Raw genomic sequence first — 22,622 nt, forward strand, 5'->3', positions numbered from 1 at the left:
TCCTTTGGTATATATTAATAAAACAAGACTAATATAAATGTTAATGAAGAAGTTCACAACACAGTTCTCAAGTAATAATTCCATAAATTTAAGTTGATTTTGTTTGGTTTGAATTCAACAGTGAGACAGTGGCAGGCGGGCGCGGTGCAGCGGCTAGCAGGTCAGCTGGATTTCCGGGTCATTCTCGGGTTCCCGGGTCAACCCGAACCCAACCCGGTTTTGCAAATGGGTCAATTTTCAGGACCCGAACCATACCCACTTCGGGTTCGGGTCAACCCAAAATTTTTGGGTCGGGTTCGGGTCGGGTCCAATGTTGACAGCTCTCTCCATAGGAATAATCAAACCAATCTACAAATCTATTTGAAAAGAGTATAATAAAACCATTTCACAAAGAAAAATTTTATTCACATATGTACAACTAGAACAAAAGACAGGAGTTCCTTTAGTTGCTTGTAAATAAATAAAAAAAACATATAACAATATCACCTTGAGACCAATGCTATGAACTATATATATTTGGGCGGCTTTATAAAGAGTAGAGGGATCAAAATGATACTTTAATAAAATTAAGAATCATTATGATCCTTCGTAAAGAGTCAATGGATCATTTTGATCCTTTTCTCGAATGTTTTGTTGTGGTCTATTTACGTAGCAGTGAGAAGAATAAGAGCGTCTTGTAAAGCAAGCATCAGGTTCTGGTGCGAGATTGTTTGGAGTGAGGAGGCCTAACCACAGGAGCTTCAGAATGATGAGATGAAGTTGATAAAGGTTCGAAGTAGGTGTTCCCAACAAACCAGTAAAGGACCCATTTGAGATTGCAAAGCATGTATCGAAGAGCCTTCGTCCAGTTCTCCTGCTTGTTGAAGCTCTGTGTTATGGTGTAAGTCTCCACTTTGTCGTTCTCAATCCTGTATACACAAAAACAAAAGAATTTTTGTAATGAAGGCATGTACCAAAGAGCACCTGGTAGCATCACTATCACAGTGGAGAGGGGGAGAGAGAGAGAGACAATGAGAAATATTGAAATAAATTCAAAAATAAAATATAAATAAGTCATATTTAGGATGGCCTCTCTTCCTCATGATGCAGCTCGTATGTCAAGTACAAATTGGTATGCATGAACGTGCAAAAGGGAAAATTATTCTGTGGAGTCCGAATGTAGAGGATCTTCCGGATTATTGGACGCACTGCATACTCTCTGTTTACGCTCTGCTTACACTCGGCGTATTTATAGATATGCAGCAAATAAGCAGCAAATCCTCACAACTAATTATTTGCTGCTTACTGCGTATATAAAAATACGCAGAGCGTAGGCAGAGATTACGCATAGGATACGCAGTAATCTGGAAGATCCTCTACGTTCGGACTCCGCACATAATAATTTCCTGCGCAAAAGAGGAGAGACTTGTGTGGCGTTGGACAGGCTAAAACCAAAGCAAGCAAAAGAGAGAACAACTAGAGTTTCCTCTACTTGATTGTTTAAGGTCAGTGTAAAACCCCTGGTTTCTGGAGGTGTGTCCTAGATGATAGTTTGTAGTGCCCGCTAGATGCCCTCTACACTATACATAAGGATGCGAGGCCAGGGAACGCTTTCAAAAACCAACATAAAGATTGCATTTCGTAACAAAAAGGAAATCACATAGCTGAACTATTGGAGTTATCAATTTTCTTTGAATTATATCAAAGATCAGAATCAATATCTATTTGTATTGATTATGGAGATATTTACAATAATATTCAAAATAAGATGATTTGATGCATTCTTTTAGCAGATGATGATTTTACTAAAACAGATATTTGCAGATGTAAGTGATGCAATTTTAGAACATAGATGATTTAAAACAAAGAACTATTAAATGATATGCAATTTTATCGAATGTGATTTTAATCAACTAATAGTATTAGAAGATAAAATAATACTAAGTTGTGATATATTTAAGCATATTGAACTATTATACAGAAGAATTGTGATATAAAAGGACATTACATCTAAAGTTAAGAGTCAAATCAAGCCTTTATCTCACATGTGGGGTCGGCTACATGAATCTTATTTTTCCATTGTGTCATGTTAAGAGTCAAATTTTTATTTAAATCTAATAAAGAAATGTCATTTCTAATATTTTTAGCAGTCTTTTTATGTCTACCTATAACTTTTTTAACATAAGCCAAATTTAATGCATCTACTCTCCTAACCGGATCATCGGACGGTCACCGTTTTATTTGACCAAACCATCTAAGGCGGCTCTCTCTAATCTTATCTTCCACTGGAGCTATTCTAACCTTTTCACGTCTATGCTCATTTTATATCATGTCTCTAAGAGCAAAGCCACTCATTGACCTGAGCATCCTCACCTCTACAACTCTTAACTTAATATTATGCTTCTCTTTTAATGGCCAACATTTTGCATCATAAATCATTGCAAGTCTCACCACCATCTTATAGAATTTTCCCTTAAGTTTGAGGGGGACTTTTCTATCACACAAGTAAACAACAAGCCCGATGCATTTCGTCACTTCAACAATCCAACTTAAATTCTACTAATAATATCCCCATCCATTTCACCATCACTCTAAACAATAGACCCAAGATATCTAAAATGTGTACTCTTATTAACCACTTGATCGCCCAAAGTCAAAATCCCCCCACTAGATCTTTTACTACTTAAATTATACTTCATATATTCAATTTTCGATCTACTCAAATGAAAACCTTTAGACTAAGGTTGACCTCCATAATAACCTAAACCCTAATCATGACATCTAAAGTTAATGTTGGTGATTAAAAAAGAAAAATGACTCAAAAGTGTTTCACGTTATTGGGATATCATGGAATCTCAAAGTTAGATTTTATAGACTTGCAATTAGGTTGGCTAAGTTGTATGAAAAGATAGGTACCGGGCAGAAAGAAAAAAAAATCATTGATAGCTAAGTTCAATGTTGAAAAAAAGAGAATGTTAATGTGTGTTTGTAGTAAAATTAGGAATGATAAATAATGATATGATTGTAGTAGAGAGATAGGAGTAGTATCTATTGAAGATAAATAATAAAAAATAAACTTAGGTGCAAATTATACAAAATGAATCCATTAAACAAGTAGATGGAATTAGCATCAAATGATTCAAAAAAAAAAAGGGCAGACGTAAGATAACATGGACATGATTTATTTCAATGAGATTACAAAAATAGGTTTAACACCTCATGCAACATTTTGATAGGATTGACTGTAAAGTGAGGATTCAAAAAGTTGAACCCAAAGAGTAGGGGTATGGTTGATGGTAATAAAGTCAGTTGATTCAAGATACATATACCCCATGCAAGAAAGTTGAAGATTAATACAATCAAAAATTTGGGGGATCCAAAATTTGGGAGAGGGACCCAAATTTTTTATCACAACAAACAAACTCTTTCTAGGATGATAGAAAGACATAAAATACTCAAAACTTGACAAAATATAACTAACAAAATAAAACACAACTTTAATATTATAAAAGGACTTACAAACAATGACTCTTACAAACTTGACTCAAACATGACACCCTAAACTTGCTTTCCAAAAGAAGAAGGATACAGGTGGGGTGGTCACTTGCGGAGAGACGAAAGAGGTTAGAAGCCAAGAAGAAGGGTGGAAAGAACTCGCAAGTCTTTCCTAGAGGAGTTGAGAGGGAGAATGGAACAAGCTCGCAAGCTTTTCCAAGAAGAAACCCGCAGGTTTACATTTCCAAAAATCAATCAAATAACATTCTTAAAAAATCCCAAAACAACTCTATATATAGGCATGAGAGGGGAATACAAACAGCCCCTCATTAATTTAAAAGCTTATTTAAATAGAGAATATGAAAAGCTAACAGCCATTCCAGGAAACGAAGCACCAAGGAACGGGAAAACCACCCAGCACGAAAAACCAGCAGCCAACCGTGGAAACCAAGGAGCCAAGGCACGGAAACAGCCAACCGTGGACACCAAGGAGCCAAGGCACTGAAATCCAAGAGCCAGCCGCAGGAAACCAAGGAGGCAACCGTGGGAACCAAGGAGACAAGACACGGGAACCCAAGAACCATCCACGGAAAATGAATAGACAAGGGGAAGAAGAAGAGACAAAATAATTAGCTACTAATAAATTAATAAATGATCTAAAAAACATAGCTCATAATGAGCTAACTCTTAGTTCAATAAATGAACTAAAAATCAGATCATAATGAGCTAAATCTTAGCTCAAAAATTAATGAGCTAGCAAGCTCAAGGGAAGTCAAAACCAAAATTTTTTGGGTTTGATTTGACCCCCCCCCCCTGTCTACATCAAAGATGGATTTCCACAATACTTGTGTTGTGTCGGTCTCTTGCGAGACTTACATCTAAAAGTACGTCGAAGTATGTTGATCACCATCTCCTAAATAAAATTGTCAATATCGACATTGATAATTTTTCCTTCTACATTATATAAATGGCTTCTTTCATTTTAAAGAGAATATGGATCGTGTTATGTAATAAAAACTGGATAAATATTAGGGGATGTGCAATCTATTAATGTTTGTAGTTGTGTTAGATCCTTATTTGAAAATTAAGTTCATTATTTTCACATTTCCAAAGATATATTCATATTTTTTAGCTGGATTCTAATGATTAAATAGTTCAAGATGTTTTTTTGGGAAATATATGCATTGTATATTAATGATTTTGCCTGGGTTTTGTAATGGATGGATCACACGAAGAATGCTCTTCAACAGCCGCCAACTCTAGTTTTTGTCTTAATTTTATTGTTTGGTAGTGTTCAAGGATTATGTTGTCTCATTTGGGTCAATGCAATCATCCAAGCATGCCTAAAAGGTTTATCTTGAAGAAGCTTTATTTGTGTGCAACATTGACCACTTTGATATTTTTTAATGGTGAAAATTGATTACCATTAAGAACCACTATTTGTCTAAAATACCCTAAGATATTTTTTCAATTCATATGACTAAAAGTACATCAAAGTCTACTTTTAGTATTGAGGGTAGAGTGGTTAATGATAATAAGAACTGTTTATATGCTAAAATGATTAATGATTTAGTTTATCCAGCAAATTGGATTAGAAAAAAGTTTTTTTTTAAAAAAAAAGCTAAAACTCCATTGATAATCTCCATTAATTTAAGTTTTTAAGATGTATTATTATTCTTGGTCATTCTATATTTGATTATTGTCCTTCAATTTTTAAACAACAGTTAATTGAGAAAAATCATAATGTGAGGTTTTTGGGCTATTGATATCGAGTTATGGTTTATGAAGAGTCCTTACTCTTTCATTGTTATTTTTGTATTTATACGGAGTTTGCTGCGGGAATTTTAAACTTCAGTCATTAATTTTTGTTCTGTTTGGGTTTGATGATTTTTAATCTGAGCCTGATCTCCCTACCGAGATTTGAGTGCTTTGATTAAGTGGATTAGGTGGCTTATTATTTGGTGCATAGTAGGAATGCTTTGCCAGTTTGTTTTAGTTGCTTAAATTTTTGGAATAGAGTATTTTAAGTTTTAACTAGTTGGTTTTAGATCATGTTGAGAGGCTATAAGGATTTTTTATGTTGATTATCATGTAGTTAGTTATAATCATATGTATAAAGGTACATAATTTTTTAATTTTAATTCTTGTATAGTTGGTAAGGCAATAGGCATGGCTAGTACAACCCTATAGAGGAGTTAGAAATTCATACTTTAATTTCAGAATTCAATTCTTCAATTAATTATATGCACAAATGGGAAGTATGATCCTTTGAAAGGTAGACTATTGAGTTATGAGGTTCATTAGTATTATTTCTTATGCTTAATCGGCCACCTCAAGTTTTTTTTTTTTTAATAATTTGGAAACTTATTTCACTATACTGGCTAATTATTACTCTAATTAGCCTAATAAGGAAATGATCATGGTATTCATTCTTGCAGGAAGATAGGAACGATTTAGAAAGAATTTGAGATATAGATCTAAGGGTTCGGAAAATAAGGAGCTTGAAAAGGGCTCATTAGGCAACCAAACAAACTAAGAGCACTCGGAGATCTTGTAAATTTGTAATGTAACCAATCAAATGAATAAATTAATTTAGACCATGTCTTTGCAATACTAAATTTGACTTGCAATTTGTTATTATGATTATAAATTTGAATTTCATTATGTATTTTTGTTAATTGTTATATTTCTTTAACATGATAATTTATAAAGTTTATCATATATATGGGTTTATGTATGATTGCTTTTTTAAAAAGTGCTGGTTGAAAAGTTAAAATTTAATGTCATTCAAGCTAAATTCAAAACAAAAACAAGCCGAACAAGCTTGATGAGCCTAAAATAAATAGAACACAAATATAACTTTTGGAACATAGTTGATGTAAGTAGAATTCGAACAAAAAAAATGAAATGAACCGAACACAAACGCAAGCCGAGTTCACTCAAGCTCAACTCGTTACAGCCCTAGTCATGGGGCACATTCAAATCCCAAAATTGACCTTGACCATTCCTAGAGTTACTTTAATGGCATGTGGCACTCACCATCTCACCTCTCCCATACTCCAATTTGCCCGAACTGAACAAAACTGTGATCCGGCCCTAACTCTTAGCCATATCAGTAGCATGCCTCCCTCCACAAAATCACTAGCAACCCCACTATAATGGCACACCATCAAATGATGAAAAACATCCTATCCTTCTTTTTTTACCCATGCTACATCATTGCCCCTGATGATATGGCTGACAGACATTCAGACTTTTGGTTTCTTATTATCCCTCTCAAGCTCATTCACAGATCCTTGACTCTTGCTGATGTGATACCACTCAACATAAGGGTACAATAGGAAAACATAAAAAATAAAATGCACAAACAATTAGAAAAATAAGCTCTGAATCATGGCCATCGATCGGTGATGCACATGTTTGGACTTTGGATCGATGTCCTCATCACTTGCTGACAAAAGAAACAGTTTCATTTTTTTGTGGTTTTTATGGACTCCAATAAATAAAGTATTATTCTTAGACGCTTTGCTCAGCCTCAAATCATATAATTACTTTAAATATATTTAATGACAAAGTCTAGTCCAATTTGGAGGCAATTACAGGAAATCGAAAGAGTTTATGCAGATTGTGCATTGTCTCATGGCTCTCAATACAAGTGCAAATGATTTTGATTCTTAAAATTGGATATCAGGCTTTTGAGTTCCTAGCATAGGAACTAGGTAAACCGCATCAGAATATATGCTAGGTTAAAACAAAAAATAGTCAGACAAGACAATGTAAACATTCTCAACTCAAAGAATATCAAGCTAAAACATGGTTCATCTATGTTAACTAGTTAAGGGGGAAGAGGGATCAGCCTTGGGAGGGTCTTACCCGTTTCAAATTTTGCTACAGAACCTGCTGATAATTCAACAGTAACATATTAAGATAAACAAAACAAAACAATTCAATTCAATTTCCCTCACAAAAATCATAAATTTGCATTGGAGGAATTGATTTCTAGAACATGCTTATTTGAGATAAACTTTATAAGCATTCTCGTATTGTTCAAAATAATGCAATTAGAAAAACCTAGAAAGGGACTTCAACCCCGGAAATCTCAGCAGACAAATCTAGGACTGAGTTCATTTGTCCTAAGTTATAATATTTCTAAAGCTAAAAAAACTAGCGCCAAATTAATAAATAATGAAGAATGGAGGAATACTCACTTGTAAGGAAGTTTAAAGCACTTATCCGGAGGCACATTTTTCTCTCGATCCATTGCATTGGCAAAATCTGCAAAGTCTTTGAGGCATGTTAAGAACAGTGTCATCGCTTTATCGTAGCGAGTGCTCCAAAACAAATTTACAGGACCAAACCTGGCAAAAAAACAGAATAATACTTTTCAGGTTAATAATAGATGTCGTGTTGTTCCTTCCTAAACGACGTGTTGACCAAATAAAAAGTATAATTTCAACAATTGGCTTTACGAAGGCTTTGCCAAAAAGGTAAAAAAACTTACAGTTCATAAGTGTTGTTGTTGCCGTCAACTATTCGAGGATAACTACCCATTGGAATAATTTTGATTACGTATCTAATTAAAGATGTAATCCATAACAGTATCATATATACTCCTACTGTGGGGAATTTATGCAAATTTTTAAAATAGAATAAAAAAATTAATCATAAAAATAAAAAAAAATCAGGTACAAAGCTTAGCAGAATTCCAGGATACTGAAATTTTGACCGAAAATGCTGAGCCATTGTGTGCAGTAATAGGCATGCCTGACCCCAAGCAGCATTGATTTCATCCCACTCAACCTGGTCAGACAACATTATCCACAATAAATACATAGTTATCAAACAACACATCAAGCAAGCATGGTATGCCATGCAAAAACACAGAAACATCTTTCGTAAATTCTTTTTGGGTTGGGGTTTGAAAGGATAATGAAAGAAAACCTTGACAGGAAGGATGAATTCAAATTTAATGGATAGGCATAAGCAATGAACCTAAAAACAAATTAAAGCACTAATAACTCTAAAGTTAGCTGTGGCAATACATCCATGAAAAATTTTGAAACACTCTATTATCTAGCAAACATGGACCAAGCAGTATTACTTTATTTCAACCAAATCACATGATCAGAATGAAACACATGAAACAATGTGCTTGAAGAACAATCTTTTGTGGAGTGAAGATAGGACAACAATGTATGGATAAAAAATATATTTTAGACTAGTAAGCGCTATTTAATAAGCTCAAGTAAAAGAGCATGCCGAAAAGAACTTCAATGTTAAGGTTTTAAAAGGAGGTTCACAGGAAGTATTAAGGGTGTAAATAAGTTGAGCAACCTTAAGTCACATCTAATTTGAGCTAAGTTTGTCCAATCAACAGTGGGCTCGAACTCAAGCTCGAGCTCGAGTTGAGTTTGTTTATTGAGCTTGGGCCCAACTCATTAAAATAAACGCAAGCCCAAGCTTGACTCGTTAACTCGAGTTCGTTAGAGAAGCTCGTCGACACTAGAGAAGCCCGCCGGAGAGGCATTGAGCGAGGGCTCACTGGAGAAGAAGTTAGGGATAAACGGACCGAGAAAGTCGTGCGATGGAGCTCATAATCGATGGGGAAGAAGTGTAGCCATTTTTTCATCCCAAAAAAAGAAACTTAAAGTTGTTGTATAGCTTTTATGACAAAAAAAAAAACAGTTTTAGGATAGAAGAAATTGCAACTTTTACAACAGCAGCAACTATACCACTTTCAAATTTTTTTTTTAAATAAAAGAATGCATTTAATGATAGCAAATGGGACATCCATTAACTCTTTTTTTAATGCAAGAAATGACGATAGATAATTATATCTAGTTTTTAGTTTTTTTATATATTTTAAATTTTATTTTAAAAAACACAAGGCGGGTCGAAAGCCAACAAGCCGAGTTTTGTCAAACTCAAACTCGAGCTCGTGACTCGATAAGCTCGACTCACAAGCTCGTTAAAGAATCGAGTTCCAACCGACTCCACTCCTTTACACCCCCTAGGAACCATTATGCAACAATGGGCACACAAAACAAGTAAACCAAAAGGTTTGCTTATTTTTAAGCTAAAATACCGGTGTCATAGGGAGACGACCAAGTCGAAAGTTGTTGATGGTGCCAAATTCCCCATCATGCCATATAGGGAAGGCATCAGTCAACACATTGGTCCGCTTCAGCAACTCCAGGTGTGCTTGAAAAACTTCTATCTTAGCCAAAATTGCATCGCCCTCCTCCTGCCATTTAAAAAAATGAATACTTAGATCTGAAATTGCACAAAGAAATATGAAAATTAAGAAAGCGAAAGATAAACTACATAACAATACAATATCTAGGATTGCCTTTCATATCACTGAAAATAGCTCTATTCGAACAAACAACCCTATATTGTCTCATGCAAAGGTAATTGAGACTTAGAGCCTGCACTATCAAAAATAAACTTGCATGTACGATCGATAGGTATTTGGGTATAATTTTAGAAATTGGTGGCGCATTTTTGTGAGTTGCATTCTATGGAAAGCACTTCTTTTTACCTACCACAAAGTCTTATGAAGTAAAGGCAGTTGCATTTAGTTTATCATATCCATGAAAAGCGGTTCATTAGCTTGAATGTATTGGGGTGCATTTGAAGCAGCTGCAGGGTCTAGCCCGCCACAGCATTCTTCATACCCGAAGGATCACTAGCAAAACAATGGCATCGGCAAGAAACTAATTAAGACATTCGTTATGAACAGAAGTAGAACAGAAACTGCACTAAGAAAATGCTTTCTATTGCAAAAAACTAAAGCTAATGAACAATTGCCGAATTACTGCTCACAAGTTTTCAATATTCAAGTTGTTTTTTCTCTCACTTTAATTAACTTCAACCAGACGAATAAACTCAATTAAATGATAATAAGGAGAGTTCGGGGACTTGGAGAGTTGCATGAAATTGTATCCTGTCTAGTGAATTTGGGATAAAACTATCAAGAAAAGAAAATCATGATAGTTAGAAAGACAATTGAATTGCAGTTCTACCAAAAAGTACATCACAAATTATTAAATGATAATATCAATGGAATTTACCTGATGTGACGCCAACTGGAACTGGAAGTTATTGTACTCATGCCAATACCTAATAGAGGAAAGTAGAGTCAGCATGGCAGAGGGATATTTCTTACAGGAAAAGTAGACTAAATAAAACATAGTTTGTGGAATCATCCATTGTAAGCCTCTGGGAAACTAAGCAGTGACTCCTCATTGCATGATCCTTACACAAAAAAAAAAAATGCACACTCATAGAACTGCAAATGAACCGAGCATTTAACAAGCACAGGCTACTCATGGCTCGGTTTGATAAGAACTTGTTCATGTTCACCCGATTAACTAATTGAATAAGCTTGAACTCTTTCATAAACACTCGTTAAACAAACAAGTTTGAATAGTGTTAAGTGGCAACAGATTTTATTGGATTCTAGCATAGTACAAAAATATTGTGAAACTTGGTCTAGAAATCATGTAGAACAATCTACAAACATCAATACAAATATCAACGTCTATCAAAAAAGAAGAAGAAATCAAAATCATTCCCAAACAGCACAAAAAGTACCTCCACTGCAGCAACACAATAGCTCTGCCCATCCTTCAGAAATTGGTCCGCCCAGCTTCAGCCAATAAAGCCTAAAATCTGCACCGGTTCAACTTTCTTGGTCCGTGTGGGTCTAGCCAGAAAGCCCAATTTTTATTTTAAATAATTGTTTCTTTTTATTCATACAGTTGTAAATTAAAACTAACCAGTCCACTCCTGTAAAACTAGGCCAGCAAAATAGTTCAAATACCCCAAATTCTGTAATGAAAGGTTACGGAATGAACAACTTATGTTTCTTCCTTCTTCTTCTTCTCTTTGGAGTTGAACTTACTATAATTCTTGACTTGCCAAGAAGCTTATTAAATTGGTGTTCTCGTTAAGGTTTGAACTCAAGCTAACATCCGGGCTTTTGGTTCTTTCTACCTTTCTCACCAATTCATCCTGCAATCCAAGCCAACGAGGTACCAGCATTTGCAGTCAAACCCTCTTATGACGTCGCCCGTCTAGCATTTAGCACTGTCTATGGCAGCAACTATAGAAACTTCAAACCACTTTTCATTACAAGAAACCATAAGGTTCTCCGTTACCATTGTTTTCTTTAAATTGCAACTATTTTTCTCCTCCTAAAAAAAGCCTTCTACTAGTCTTTTTCCTGTTTTTCTACAGGTGCAGGTTCTTGGAATCAAGAACCCCATCTTGATCAGATCGAATCGGTCTCCCTCAAATCTAAACAAACTGCAAATCAAAACAAAGGGGTTCAGCAGGAAAATAATTGGCAAAGACAAATATGTCGATTACATTCAACATCAAGAATGCAGATTTGGTTGAAGCTTTCGTTCAATGCAATCCCATCAAAAATTGTAATTTCCAAAAATTCAAAAATCTCTTTAACAAACTGATGTTCAATTCGATTTCATTGGCCCATATCCCTACAACAATTCCAAGCTTTCATGGACTCCGTCGACAAACAGTTTGACAGCTTGTGCACCAACCATCCACATCCTTCCGTCCATCAAGAACCAACATCTTTCGCCAGCATTCTTGATTCCACCGGCCGAATTCCTTCTCAACAACCGCCACTTTCTCCTGCGGGTTTTTCTTTTCCTAAATCAATAAAAATTGAACTTCCTTGCTTTAATGGATCCAATGTTGAAACATGAATCTTTAAAGCAAATGAATACTTTAATTTTCATAACAATCTTGTGTCATTGTGTTAGAATTACTTCTTTCCATCTTGAAGGTCTTATGGCTACTTAGTATCAATGGTTATGAATAAAAGGTAAATTACTTTTTTGGTCCGATTTTATGTTATCTATGCAACAATGTTTTAGTATTTCTACTAATGAAGATTTACATAAAAATATTTTCAAGCTAACCTAACAAAATTCAATTCTTGAATAGCAAAATTCCTTCAAATATCTTGCTTTCAAGTCCCTAATTTACCTGAATCCACACTCATTAGTCACTTCATTTCCGGATTTAAACAAAAACTACGTCGAAAACTCTTACTTGCGAAACCTACTTCTCTGTTGGATGCAAGGGAATTAGCTCGACGTCGAGAATTTAAAATCCAAGACTTATTCTCTACTTCATCATCCAATTGGCGCCAACTCACCCTTTTTCACTTCCACCCACAAGAATCTGATTCCTAACCCTCCACAACCTTTTGGCCAACCTTCCATTCCTTCTTTGACACCACCCCTTAACAATCTTAAGCCTCCAAATTTTCTAATCTACAAGCTCTCACCGGATGAAATTCAATTTAGGCATGAAAAATATCTTTGTTTTAATTGTGATGTTAAATTTGATCCACAACATTGAGGACCTAATTAATTCTATTTTTTACATGGCACAGACAACCAAGATTTTATCGATGACCCTCTCTTCCACTAATAACAATGAAAATAAAGATTCGACGCCTGAAATTAGCATAAATGCGTTAGCCGACCAATTTAATCCTCTTCTTTTCTATTAACCAACCCCATTAACCAAGAAAACGCCAACATATTAATTGATAGTGATAGCAATGTTTAAAAGGTGATATAAAAAATCGAGACATTTTGTCTAAACAAGGCGAGGCGTAAGCCTCGAGGTGGAGCGAGAAGTAAGCCTTAAAAAAAAATAAAGTACTTAAAAATTTATAAATAATTCACAAGAATGGCATAATATTAAGCAAATTATAAAGATAACGACTTATTTGAAGATAAATATTACTGGAACACAATATTCAAAAAATACTCGCTTAAAATTTAAACACGCCCTTAAGATCAAGACCCAAGATAGTCTAATCGTCATTTTGATAGTCTTAAGAAGAATCGTCATAATTTATGTCAACTCATGATAATGAACAAGCTTGTAAAGTAACTCATGACCAGCTCAATAGAAAGCTCAATTAAGTCTCAATAAAATACTTGCTGTTAAGGCTCAATATGAAGCTCGATTGTATAAATATATATAGATATATACATAGTATAAATATTTTGATATATGAAATAATTCCATTATATGCATATAACACATTTAACACTAAATTAACATATATATAATTGACTTATAACCCAATATAAAATTGCAACTAAAAAATATAATTAAAACTTATTTAAATTAAAATTACTTTATTTATTTAAAAATATATAAAAGTCTAAATATTATTAACTAAATAGACAAATATATAGTACATGAGCCTGTGTATATTGCAAGATAATTTTGATACTAATAAAAATATTAGTTAGCTCATAATAAAATTTCTACTAAAGAAATTCTACCCATAAATATTTCCAAAAAAAAATTTATGAAATTGTTTGGGCCTTAACTTCTCCCTATTTCGGTTGGGTTACATCAAGGATCAGCCTTAAGCCCATATCTTTTTGCTTTAGTCATGGATGTTCTCACTAGACATTTGCAAGAGGATGTACCTTGGTGTATGCTTTTTGCTGATGATATTCTTCTTGTTGACAAGACTAGAGAGGGAGTTGAAGGTAAACTTGAGTTATGGAATAGGGGTAGACCTAAAAAGTCTTGGTTAGAAAATATTAGGAATGACCTTTCTTTATTAGATTTAAACAAGAATTTGACTTTTAATAGGACACTATGGAGAAAAAGGATTCATGTAGCCGACCTCACGTAGTGGGATAAAGGCTTGATGTTGTTGTTGTTGTTGTTGTTTGGGCCTTAACTTCTAAAGATGCAGTTATACCACCAAAAATATAGTGTCGCATCTTGTTGTGGTAAAGGTTAGTATTATTTAAATAGAAAGAAAGAAAAAAGCTTGCTCCAAATTTTGAAGTGCCTCGGACATTCAAAACAATTGAGAGGTATTTTATATTTTATTTCAAAAAGAAATAAATGCAGGGCCTAGCTCCATCCTGATTCGAAGTGACAAACACTTCATTTTTGCATGGCTCAAGTCAATAAGCTCATGACAAGCTCTTTCGCAAATTGTAGCTTAGCTCAATTATCTCGACTCATTTGTAAATTTGGGCTTGGCTCGATTAGCAAAGAATAAGCTATTATTAGCTCAGCATGAGAAGAGCTTGTTTGCATTTCTAAACGAGTTGCTTGTCTAAAACTCAATAATTATTAAATGAACCAAACTCAAACCAAATTGGAACAAGCCTAAATTCATGGAACAAGCCTAAATTCATGGAACAAGCCTGAATCCAAACAACCCAAGCTTGAATACTCTTGTAAAAGCTTGAATGATCTCAAGCCGAGCTCCAACAGGCTTCTGGTAAATGAACTCGAGCTCGAACAACATCCTATTTGGCTCGACACAATTTGTTTGCAACCCTACACACACCCACACAAACATAGCTCCACAAAAGCAAAATGATAAGGCTTGCATTATAACATATCAATATGAGTTTTCAATCATTCAATTCATAGCATAACCTCTACCAATTTCTTGAGTCGGCAATGGAAGTATTAAAAAGATTTCCTCTATTCTTGAATGGAAATATTTCCATAAATAAACCCAAACAGAATCCTAACCGAGAAATAATGTAGCACTTGTTACAGCAAACAGCTAACATATTACTCATAACATTGACTAAGCACATAAAGAGACGTCATAACCAGGATGAATTAAAACTAGAAGATGGTCGGCAATAAATATGATGATCAAGAAAAATCAGAGATGAGGATGCTCAAATGGATGAGTGGCTTTACTGTTAGAGACAGGATACGAAATGAGCATAAACGTGAAAAGAATGGAGTGGCTCCAGTGAAAGATAAGATTATAGAGAGTCGCCTTAGGAGTGGTCACATAAAACGACGGCCTTCTGATGACCCAATTAGGAGAATAGATGAATTAGATTTGGCTTATGTTAAGAAAGGTAGAGGTAGACTTAAAAAGACTTTGTTGGAAATATTAGAAATGACATTTATTTATTAGAGTTAAATGAGAATTTAACTCTTAATATAACACAATGGAGAAAAAGGATTCATGTAGCCAACCCCACGCGGTGGGATAAAGGCTTGATGTTGTTGTTATTGCTGTAAGGTAAATCTAGTTCACTTGGAAATTCATAGCTGCTCCCACCCGCTCTTGTTAAATTTTGCAGTGCTCTTATACCAAGAAGCCGATATAGACAAATTGGAAAGCAACGATCCTTTACCACAGTAACACAATAAGCAAGGAACCTCACCTTTCTTCTAGTTCTTTAAAGAGCTTTGATTTTGATTCTAACTCTTTCTTCTGAGCTTTAACTTCAGCAAACTGCCGCTCAGTATCTTCAACTGCAGCTTGCAGTCGTCTCTCTTCTTCTTCATTCTTACAAGAAATTTAATAGAAAGTCACCAGATTACATTTCATATACATGAAATAAAATAAGAAAATACATAAAAATTTATTATTCTTTGTGGTATAGTCTAATAAAGTTTTATTTTCATTAGAAGATGCAACGTTGACCAAAACAATAAGTGCATTTTTTGGAGCCGATACCTGAAAATTAGAAAGATAAAATGGGGGTGAAATATGTCATAGAAAAACCCCTTCATGCCCTTTTTTTAAAAGCAACAGTTCGCAAAGCCTAATAAAATACAATAAAAGAAGATCCCATAATGAAAGTCTGAAGCCCTAGCATCAATGCCTTATCAAAAAGTCTATCTTGGCATATGCTAGGTGAGTGCCAAACTTGCAAGCCTCCCCTCTTGCATCATAAATGTTGCAATACTATGAAACGATGATTCAAAAGGTAACATACTTATGTACATATTAGTACAAAGATTAATTATAAACTTATATAAACAGATCCAAATTGCTTGCATATTTTATTCTGCTAAAACTTTCACACTTGCTAATTTCTTAGATCGGCCAATTTAGATGATTCCTCCTGAAACAATGTTAGAAGTAACATTGTTGGTCAAAACGATGATTTCTTTTCACTTATTTTTTATATGAAAATGAACTCATTACATTTGAGGAAGTTTTAGAAGGTTTACTATAATTAAATTCAACCAAATGGTGGATTTAACAATTTTTGCCATTTTTTAAAACACATTTTCAAGCTTTGAGCAATTAAATTAGTCCTAAAAATGAAAAAGGGGATGTCTCATCCATCCTATTCAACTTTAAAAAGATAGCTATTGACAAGTGATATTGATTAACTTAGGAAATCTCCCAATTCATTCCTACCAGAAAAAATGTTTTTTTATGTGTGCACACAGAACAATTAGCTAAGAAGAAAAGCCAAATGTCATCGATTAATTTCAAATAAACCTCCCAATCATTACTACCTGGAAACATTTGTTTAAGGTGAATGCAAATCACTTGGCTAACCAGAAAAGCAAATTATGGAATGCACACCTTTACTTTCTCATTGAGAAAATCAGCATCGTTAAGGATGTCATAAGATTCCAACTCAGAACGCTGGAGGCATGCATCATACGCTTTAATGTCCATATTCATATCTTCAACCTCTTTGTCAAGTTTATCCGATAAAACACGCATGCATTCCAAACAGACAGGCTGATCAACCTAAAGATCTCACAGCACATGAAAAAAAAGTCAAAAAAAAGGTAGCCCAAGTAAAAAAAAAATTATTTAAAAAGGATAAAGCATACAGTCCAAAATTTGTATCTATCAACGAGAGATTCAAAAAAGCAATGCTAACATGTCCACAAAAAATTCTAAAAAGTTTATGGTTTCTTTTTCCGCTTAATGAGGATGAAAACAAGGAGAAAACAGTAAATTAACTCCATTTGAATACAATTTCATCTTTAAACTAAAGAAGCATTGCTCAATTCAAAAATCAGGTATGAAATTAAAGCTTACAAAATAAAAATAAAAATAAAAATAAAAAACAAACCAGAAGGTTGAAAATAATGTTAAAGAACTAAATACAGAAACAAATAGTTTTTGTACTTGTGTTTGGGAGGTGGCGATATCAAATGCCCTGTTCAGTGCGGTAATGCTTGTGTGGAATCCAGAATTATTTGGCTGCAAGGGAGAACTATTGCTAACACCAGGAATTGGTAAATGAGCTCCACCTCCCTCTGATGTAGAACCACTACTGTACATAGAAGCTGCAGCAGGTGGTAAAACAACAAATGATTCCTCCATTCCCTTTGCAGAAGGGATTCCCTCAGGCTGAGATAACACACTTTTTGGTCGAGGAGGGATTCCATGGCCTTGAGCCTTGTGTTTCGAAAGAACTACAAATGAATGGTCCATTCGGGTAGACCCCAGCATGCTTCCTTGGATTGAAGAAGCCTGCATACCTATTCGCATTCCCAGAACACAAAATAAGACATACGTAGTCATATTAACAGCACAAACTCCACTTGCCAAACTGACCGCATAGCTATAGTTAAATTAGTACGTGCAACTTTTTTATATAAAATTTCAGTAATCTCGAAATTTCATTAAATGAAACAACAACAATCAGGACCTCAAAATCTATTTATATCATTAGCTGATTAATATAGAACACATTTCTTCTAGTATTTAAAAATGAAGAAGTTATATAATTGTGATAATTATAGAAATCAAACTTGTAAGTCAGCAATGAAGTTATTAGGGAATAATGAAGCATGCGTCATATATCAATTTGATTTTTATCCAAGGAAGACAAACTATGAAAGCAAATTTTCAACCAAGGCAATTAATAAAAATAAATAAAGAACAGAAGTATTTTCATATGATTTTTGTTGATATTAACAAAACAAGTGATCAAGTACCATGATAATTGTTGGAGGGAAATGAGAAGAAGTGATGGGCCCCAAAAATAAGTTTTTTATTAAACATATGTAGAATAGTATTATAAAAAGTTTAGAAGCAGTTAAAGAGTTTTTTTATCATAATAGAATCACATCAAGGATCAATGTTAAGTCTGTAAGTATTTATTAGTACTGGAGATGCTTAAAGAAGAAACTAAAAGTGAGTTAAGTTACCATACGCAATTTACAGATGCCAAAATTTTGATTGCCTTTATATGGCATACTTGCCAAGTTTCACTGTAGTTCAAGAGTTAAAGTGTTGAGGCATATCTATTGAAAATTAAAACAATGGAGAAAATTATTTACTAGTGTTGCGTAGATGAGGATGCTTAGATGGATGAGTGGCTTGACCCTTAGAGATAGGATACGAAATGAGCATATACGTGAAAAGGTTGGAGTAACTCCAGCGGAAGATAAGATTAGAGAGTCGCCTTAGATGGTTTGGTCACATTAAACGAAGGCATCCCGATGACGAAAGTTGAGGTATTAGATTTGACTTATGTTAAGAAAGGTAGAGGTAGAACTAAAAAGACTTGGTTAGAAAATATTAGAAATTATCTTTCTTTATTAGATTTAAATGAGAATTTGACTTTTAACCAGACACAATAGCGAAAAAGGATTCATGCAGCCGACCCCACATAGTGGGACAAAGGCTTGATGTTGTTGTTGTTGTTGTTGGAGAAAATTATTTACTAAAGAATAAAGATAGATTTAGACATATTCATGATATGTAGTATTATGATATGATTTGGAGATCAAATTGGCACCCAAAACAGCCACTAGAACAAATTCAGCACCAAACAGCGAAAAACAGCCACCAAAATCAAGAAAAAAAAAACAATGGTATACAGAAACAACACTAATAAAGTTGAAATAATAACCTCCAATCAAAAGAAATACAAGATACAATTGATTCACTGTTCACAAGGTTTAAAATTGCGTAAATAAGCCTCGAGGCGTTCTTCGTCTGTGAGGCGAGGCGTAAGCCTCGAGGCGATGCGAGGCGTAAGCCTCGAGGCGATGCGAGGCATAAGCCTCACGGACGAAGAATTGCGTAAATGGGAATTTAAGTATTCTAGAAGCTAAATAATAGTAAGAATCTATGATACAATAAAAACATCTAAATGAGAAGTGAACTTAGTGGAAAATAATAAAATAGATGCAATATATGCATCTCATAGCATAATTTAAAGTACAAAATCGCAACTTGAAGTCTATCAAAAGTCAAAACTCCCAAAGTACAAATAAGAAAGAACATATAAAATTCAATCATGTCCCATCACAAAAATTGAATTTCAAATACATGTATGTCTTCTCGCTGCCGCCTACGTCAACCTGTATATTGTACTTCCAAGAAGGGTCCCTCCGCAATGACGTATTTGACTTTTCCATTCCCCTAACCATATTTCCTAATGCACAAATGCAAAATCAAACCAAAAATCTAAAAAAATTTTAAAACCTAAATTTTCTATAACTTGAAAAATCAAACCTTGAATTAAAAAAAAAAACCTAAAACGCATAGTAGAGGTGTTGTATATGGCGGTCAAACTCAAGTTGCTCACCGGAGTGAGGCGGCACTGGCGGGAGAGGCGATGGGAAGGCCGGCTCAGGGAAGCTAGGGCGTGCGGACTACGGCTTACAGAGCTCTTCCGTTCAATTCGGGTAGGCGGAAAGAAGAAAGGCTTTTTTTTTAAGAACTTAAGTGTGTGGGACCCGGCTCCATGAGGCATAAGCCTCACCCAAAATTGCACAATTAAGCCTCTGAGGCGCACCTCAGGATCCATGAGGCGTAAGCCTCACCTAGACCCGAAATTGCTTAAGCAATGAAGCTCTTTGGGATATATTTGCGCAGAGGCACGCCTCTTATTGCGCAGTTTTAAACTATGACTGTTCAAGAGGTGAATCGACTCTTTCTTAATTCCTAGCAGCAACTAGGAACCCAAAACATCCAAGAAAACTACTCAAAAATTTTCCTCACATAAATCCCCCATGCAAATTTCCCCCTTAAAACTAGCCCTAAGCCAATCATAAATGCACCTCACAAGTCCTCCAATGATCTCCCCTTAATCGTTCTCCTCCTATATGTCTAAAAAGAGGTGTTGCGACCCACAAAATAGGAGCCTTTTGGCTCCTGGAATTCCACTGAGCAGGTGGGGTCCACAACCGCATTAATACTCCCCTCCCAAAAAAGCACCTGTCCTCAAGGTGAAAATCAAGGAACTGCCTCTGGATAATGTTGTAGGCTTCCCTCGTCGCCTCATACTCTGGTAGATTCTTCCACTTGATCAACATATCCATGATCCCCTTGTCTCTTTGGCGCACCCCTTGCACCTCCAATGGTAAATAATTTTGTTGATTGTGTTTGATGATCTTATGGTATCCAGCTCACAAGAGTGTTCAATTCTTATTTTTAGAAAAGATATAAACATTAACAAGACAAACACTGTAAACAAAGAAGTTTGTGAAAAAAGCTCAAACTTTATATATAATAGATAATCTATAAACAAAAATCAATCTAGGTTTCCAGGAAAAGTGAAAGACAATTTTACAAGTAAAAATATGAACATTAACTTAATACCAAATAGAACAATGAACAAATGGCCAATTTGTGTGTGGTTTCCTTCTTAGAATAAAATCAAAGTATTCATTAATAAATCCAACATGACAAAATAAGAAAATTTGAATGATTTTTCTAAATAAGAACTGAAAACAAAGTCAACTGAAACTATGAGGAAAAATAAGTGAGAGGAAGCCCTCACCAGATCGAGACGGATCATTAAAGAACTTGTCAGTAAAGGATTCCACGCCAACAACACAAAGAGCATGTCGGCAATTCTGGCATACCCACCTTGGGAGATTTGGATCCACTGGGAAGCTCGTTCCCTTGCCACCTTTGACTTCGTCCTTCATCTCTCTATTCAACTAAGATTATGAGTCCACTTTTGTCACGTGACAAGTGAGATGTCCTAAAAATTGTCAAGCAACCTCTCTTTAGCTTGCAATGGTCACTTACTGAAATTCTTGAGATTAAGGAACTGTATTCTAATTGTGTATGAACAGTTAAGCAAAAGTAATCACATTAAATTATGTAATTCAATAGGTTAAGAGAATTGGCATTCTTTTGCTCTATCTAATAAAGAATCCCAATTTAATAAGTATCGTTTTACGCCTATCTAGGGGCTGTTTGGATGCAGAATTTAGGCCAGAATTTACACAAGATTTGAGCTAAATCCTGCCAAACGCCAAAAAAATGCAAAGTTAAATCTTACGGTAAGTCTAATCTCTACTTCACGGCGTTTTCGCCATTTTTCCCTAAATCCGGGATTTCCTAAATCTGCCTTTTTGGAGAATTTCGTAAATCCGACCGAAGAAGCGCCAGACAAGGGAGAAATATCGTTACCTTCGCGGCGAGCTCCCGGCGCGACTTCCGATCTAACAGGAACAACGTCGGAGGAGCAGGAGGCGGAGAAGCTTCGACTCTTTCGGAACTCTAATTCACGCGAAGCAGAACAGAAACAATAAATGGAGAAAAGGAAAAGCGAACCCTCAGGGGCTGTTTGGTATCGGATTTATCATGGGATTTAAGTCGGATTTACGCTAAATCCAGCCAAACGGTTTTTGTGCGCGCGAAATCCCGGATTTACAGATTTACGGCTTAAATCCCGGATTTACTAAATCCCTCGGTTCGGCAGATTTAACGAGATTTAGCCGAAGAAGCGCGCGAAAGGGAGAAGTTACCTTCACAGCCAGCGAGGTCCCGTTTTTGCTTCCGATCAAAATGTCGTGACTTCCGATCCGACAGGAAGGGAAAGTCGTCTAAGGAGCGAAGTCGAATAGCCACGAAGGAGCCGACGGTGCAATCTATACACCTGCAAAGCAACGAAGCCGAACAGCAACGACGAAAAGAGAAGATGAAAGGTAAACCTTGAGGCGTCTAAGTTATTATTGATTAAATTAATTAATATAATTTGAATTATTAATAATTAAGTAAATTAATTGTATAATTAATGCATAAATTAATTATCTAATTTTAACTAAATTGTAAAATTAGTAATTAAATAGTAATATAATTAGCTTAATAATATAACTTAAAATATATATTATTAAATATATAATTAGTAGTGATACGTCACCAAAAATAGTCTCAATCAAGCACGAATCTCGAGGCAAAATCAAGTTGGAAACTTCCAAAATTAAATCGGAGACCATCTTAATTCCGATTTCAGTAAACTTACAGTCGAACTGAGCGTCTCGAAAACACGAACCCAACGACACCAAATTCAACCCAATCCGAGCCCAAATGGATCCAAATCAAGGACCCGAAGCGCTGTTAGAAGATTCAAATCACAATTTGA

At 35.0% G+C, this 22,622-nt stretch overlaps 1 protein-coding gene across 4 annotated transcripts; it reads right to left on the reverse strand.

The window, feature by feature from the left end:
- Window positions 1–372: 372 nt before the first annotated feature.
- LOC110101650 (beclin-1-like protein) lies at window positions 373–22,183 on the reverse strand. Of its 4 annotated transcripts, XM_028699530.1 has the most exons (12): window positions 22,006–22,183; window positions 21,668–21,757; window positions 21,027–21,233; window positions 17,414–17,769; window positions 16,856–17,026; window positions 15,696–15,820; window positions 10,548–10,596; window positions 9,560–9,718; window positions 8,189–8,274; window positions 7,976–8,047; window positions 7,683–7,832; window positions 373–908 (listed from the first exon to the last, which is right to left on the reverse strand). In XM_028699530.1, the coding sequence occupies exons 3-12, from the start codon at window positions 21,175–21,177 to the stop codon at window positions 689–691; spliced, it is 1,539 nt and encodes a 512-aa protein (XP_028555363.1). In that variant the 5' UTR covers window positions 21,178–21,233; window positions 21,668–21,757; window positions 22,006–22,183; the 3' UTR covers window positions 373–688. The 4 variants fall into 4 exon arrangements, with proteins under 4 accessions (XP_028555363.1, XP_020685297.1, XP_020685298.1 ...); XM_020829638.2 differs by lacking the exon at window positions 21,668–21,757; XM_020829639.2 differs by lacking the exon at window positions 22,006–22,183 and having other exon boundaries at window positions 21,668–21,912.
- Between the last annotated feature and the right edge of the window lie 439 nt (window positions 22,184–22,622).

This window comes from Dendrobium catenatum, unplaced genomic scaffold, assembly GCF_001605985.2.
Source record: "Dendrobium catenatum unplaced genomic scaffold, ASM160598v2 fragScaff_scaffold_1336, whole genome shotgun sequence".
In the NCBI taxonomy this organism is placed as follows: domain Eukaryota; kingdom Viridiplantae; phylum Streptophyta; class Magnoliopsida; order Asparagales; family Orchidaceae; genus Dendrobium; species Dendrobium catenatum.

What these genes read in the sequence shown, in the direction of transcription:
- LOC110101650 (XM_020829638.2), bottom strand. Translation starts at nt 21,177, where the DNA reads ATGAAGGACGAAGTCAAAGGTGGCAAGGGAACGAGCTTCCCAGTGGAT. An exon ending in TCGCCACCTCCCAAACACAA is followed by an intron (nt 17,027 to 17,413) that starts GTACAAAAACTA and finishes TGAGATCTTTAG; the next exon opens with GTTGATCAGCCTGTCTGTTT. An exon ending in CATTTTCGGTCAAAATTTCA is followed by an intron (nt 8,048 to 8,188) that starts GTATCCTGGAAT and finishes ATCTTTAATTAG; the next exon opens with ATACGTAATCAAAATTATTC.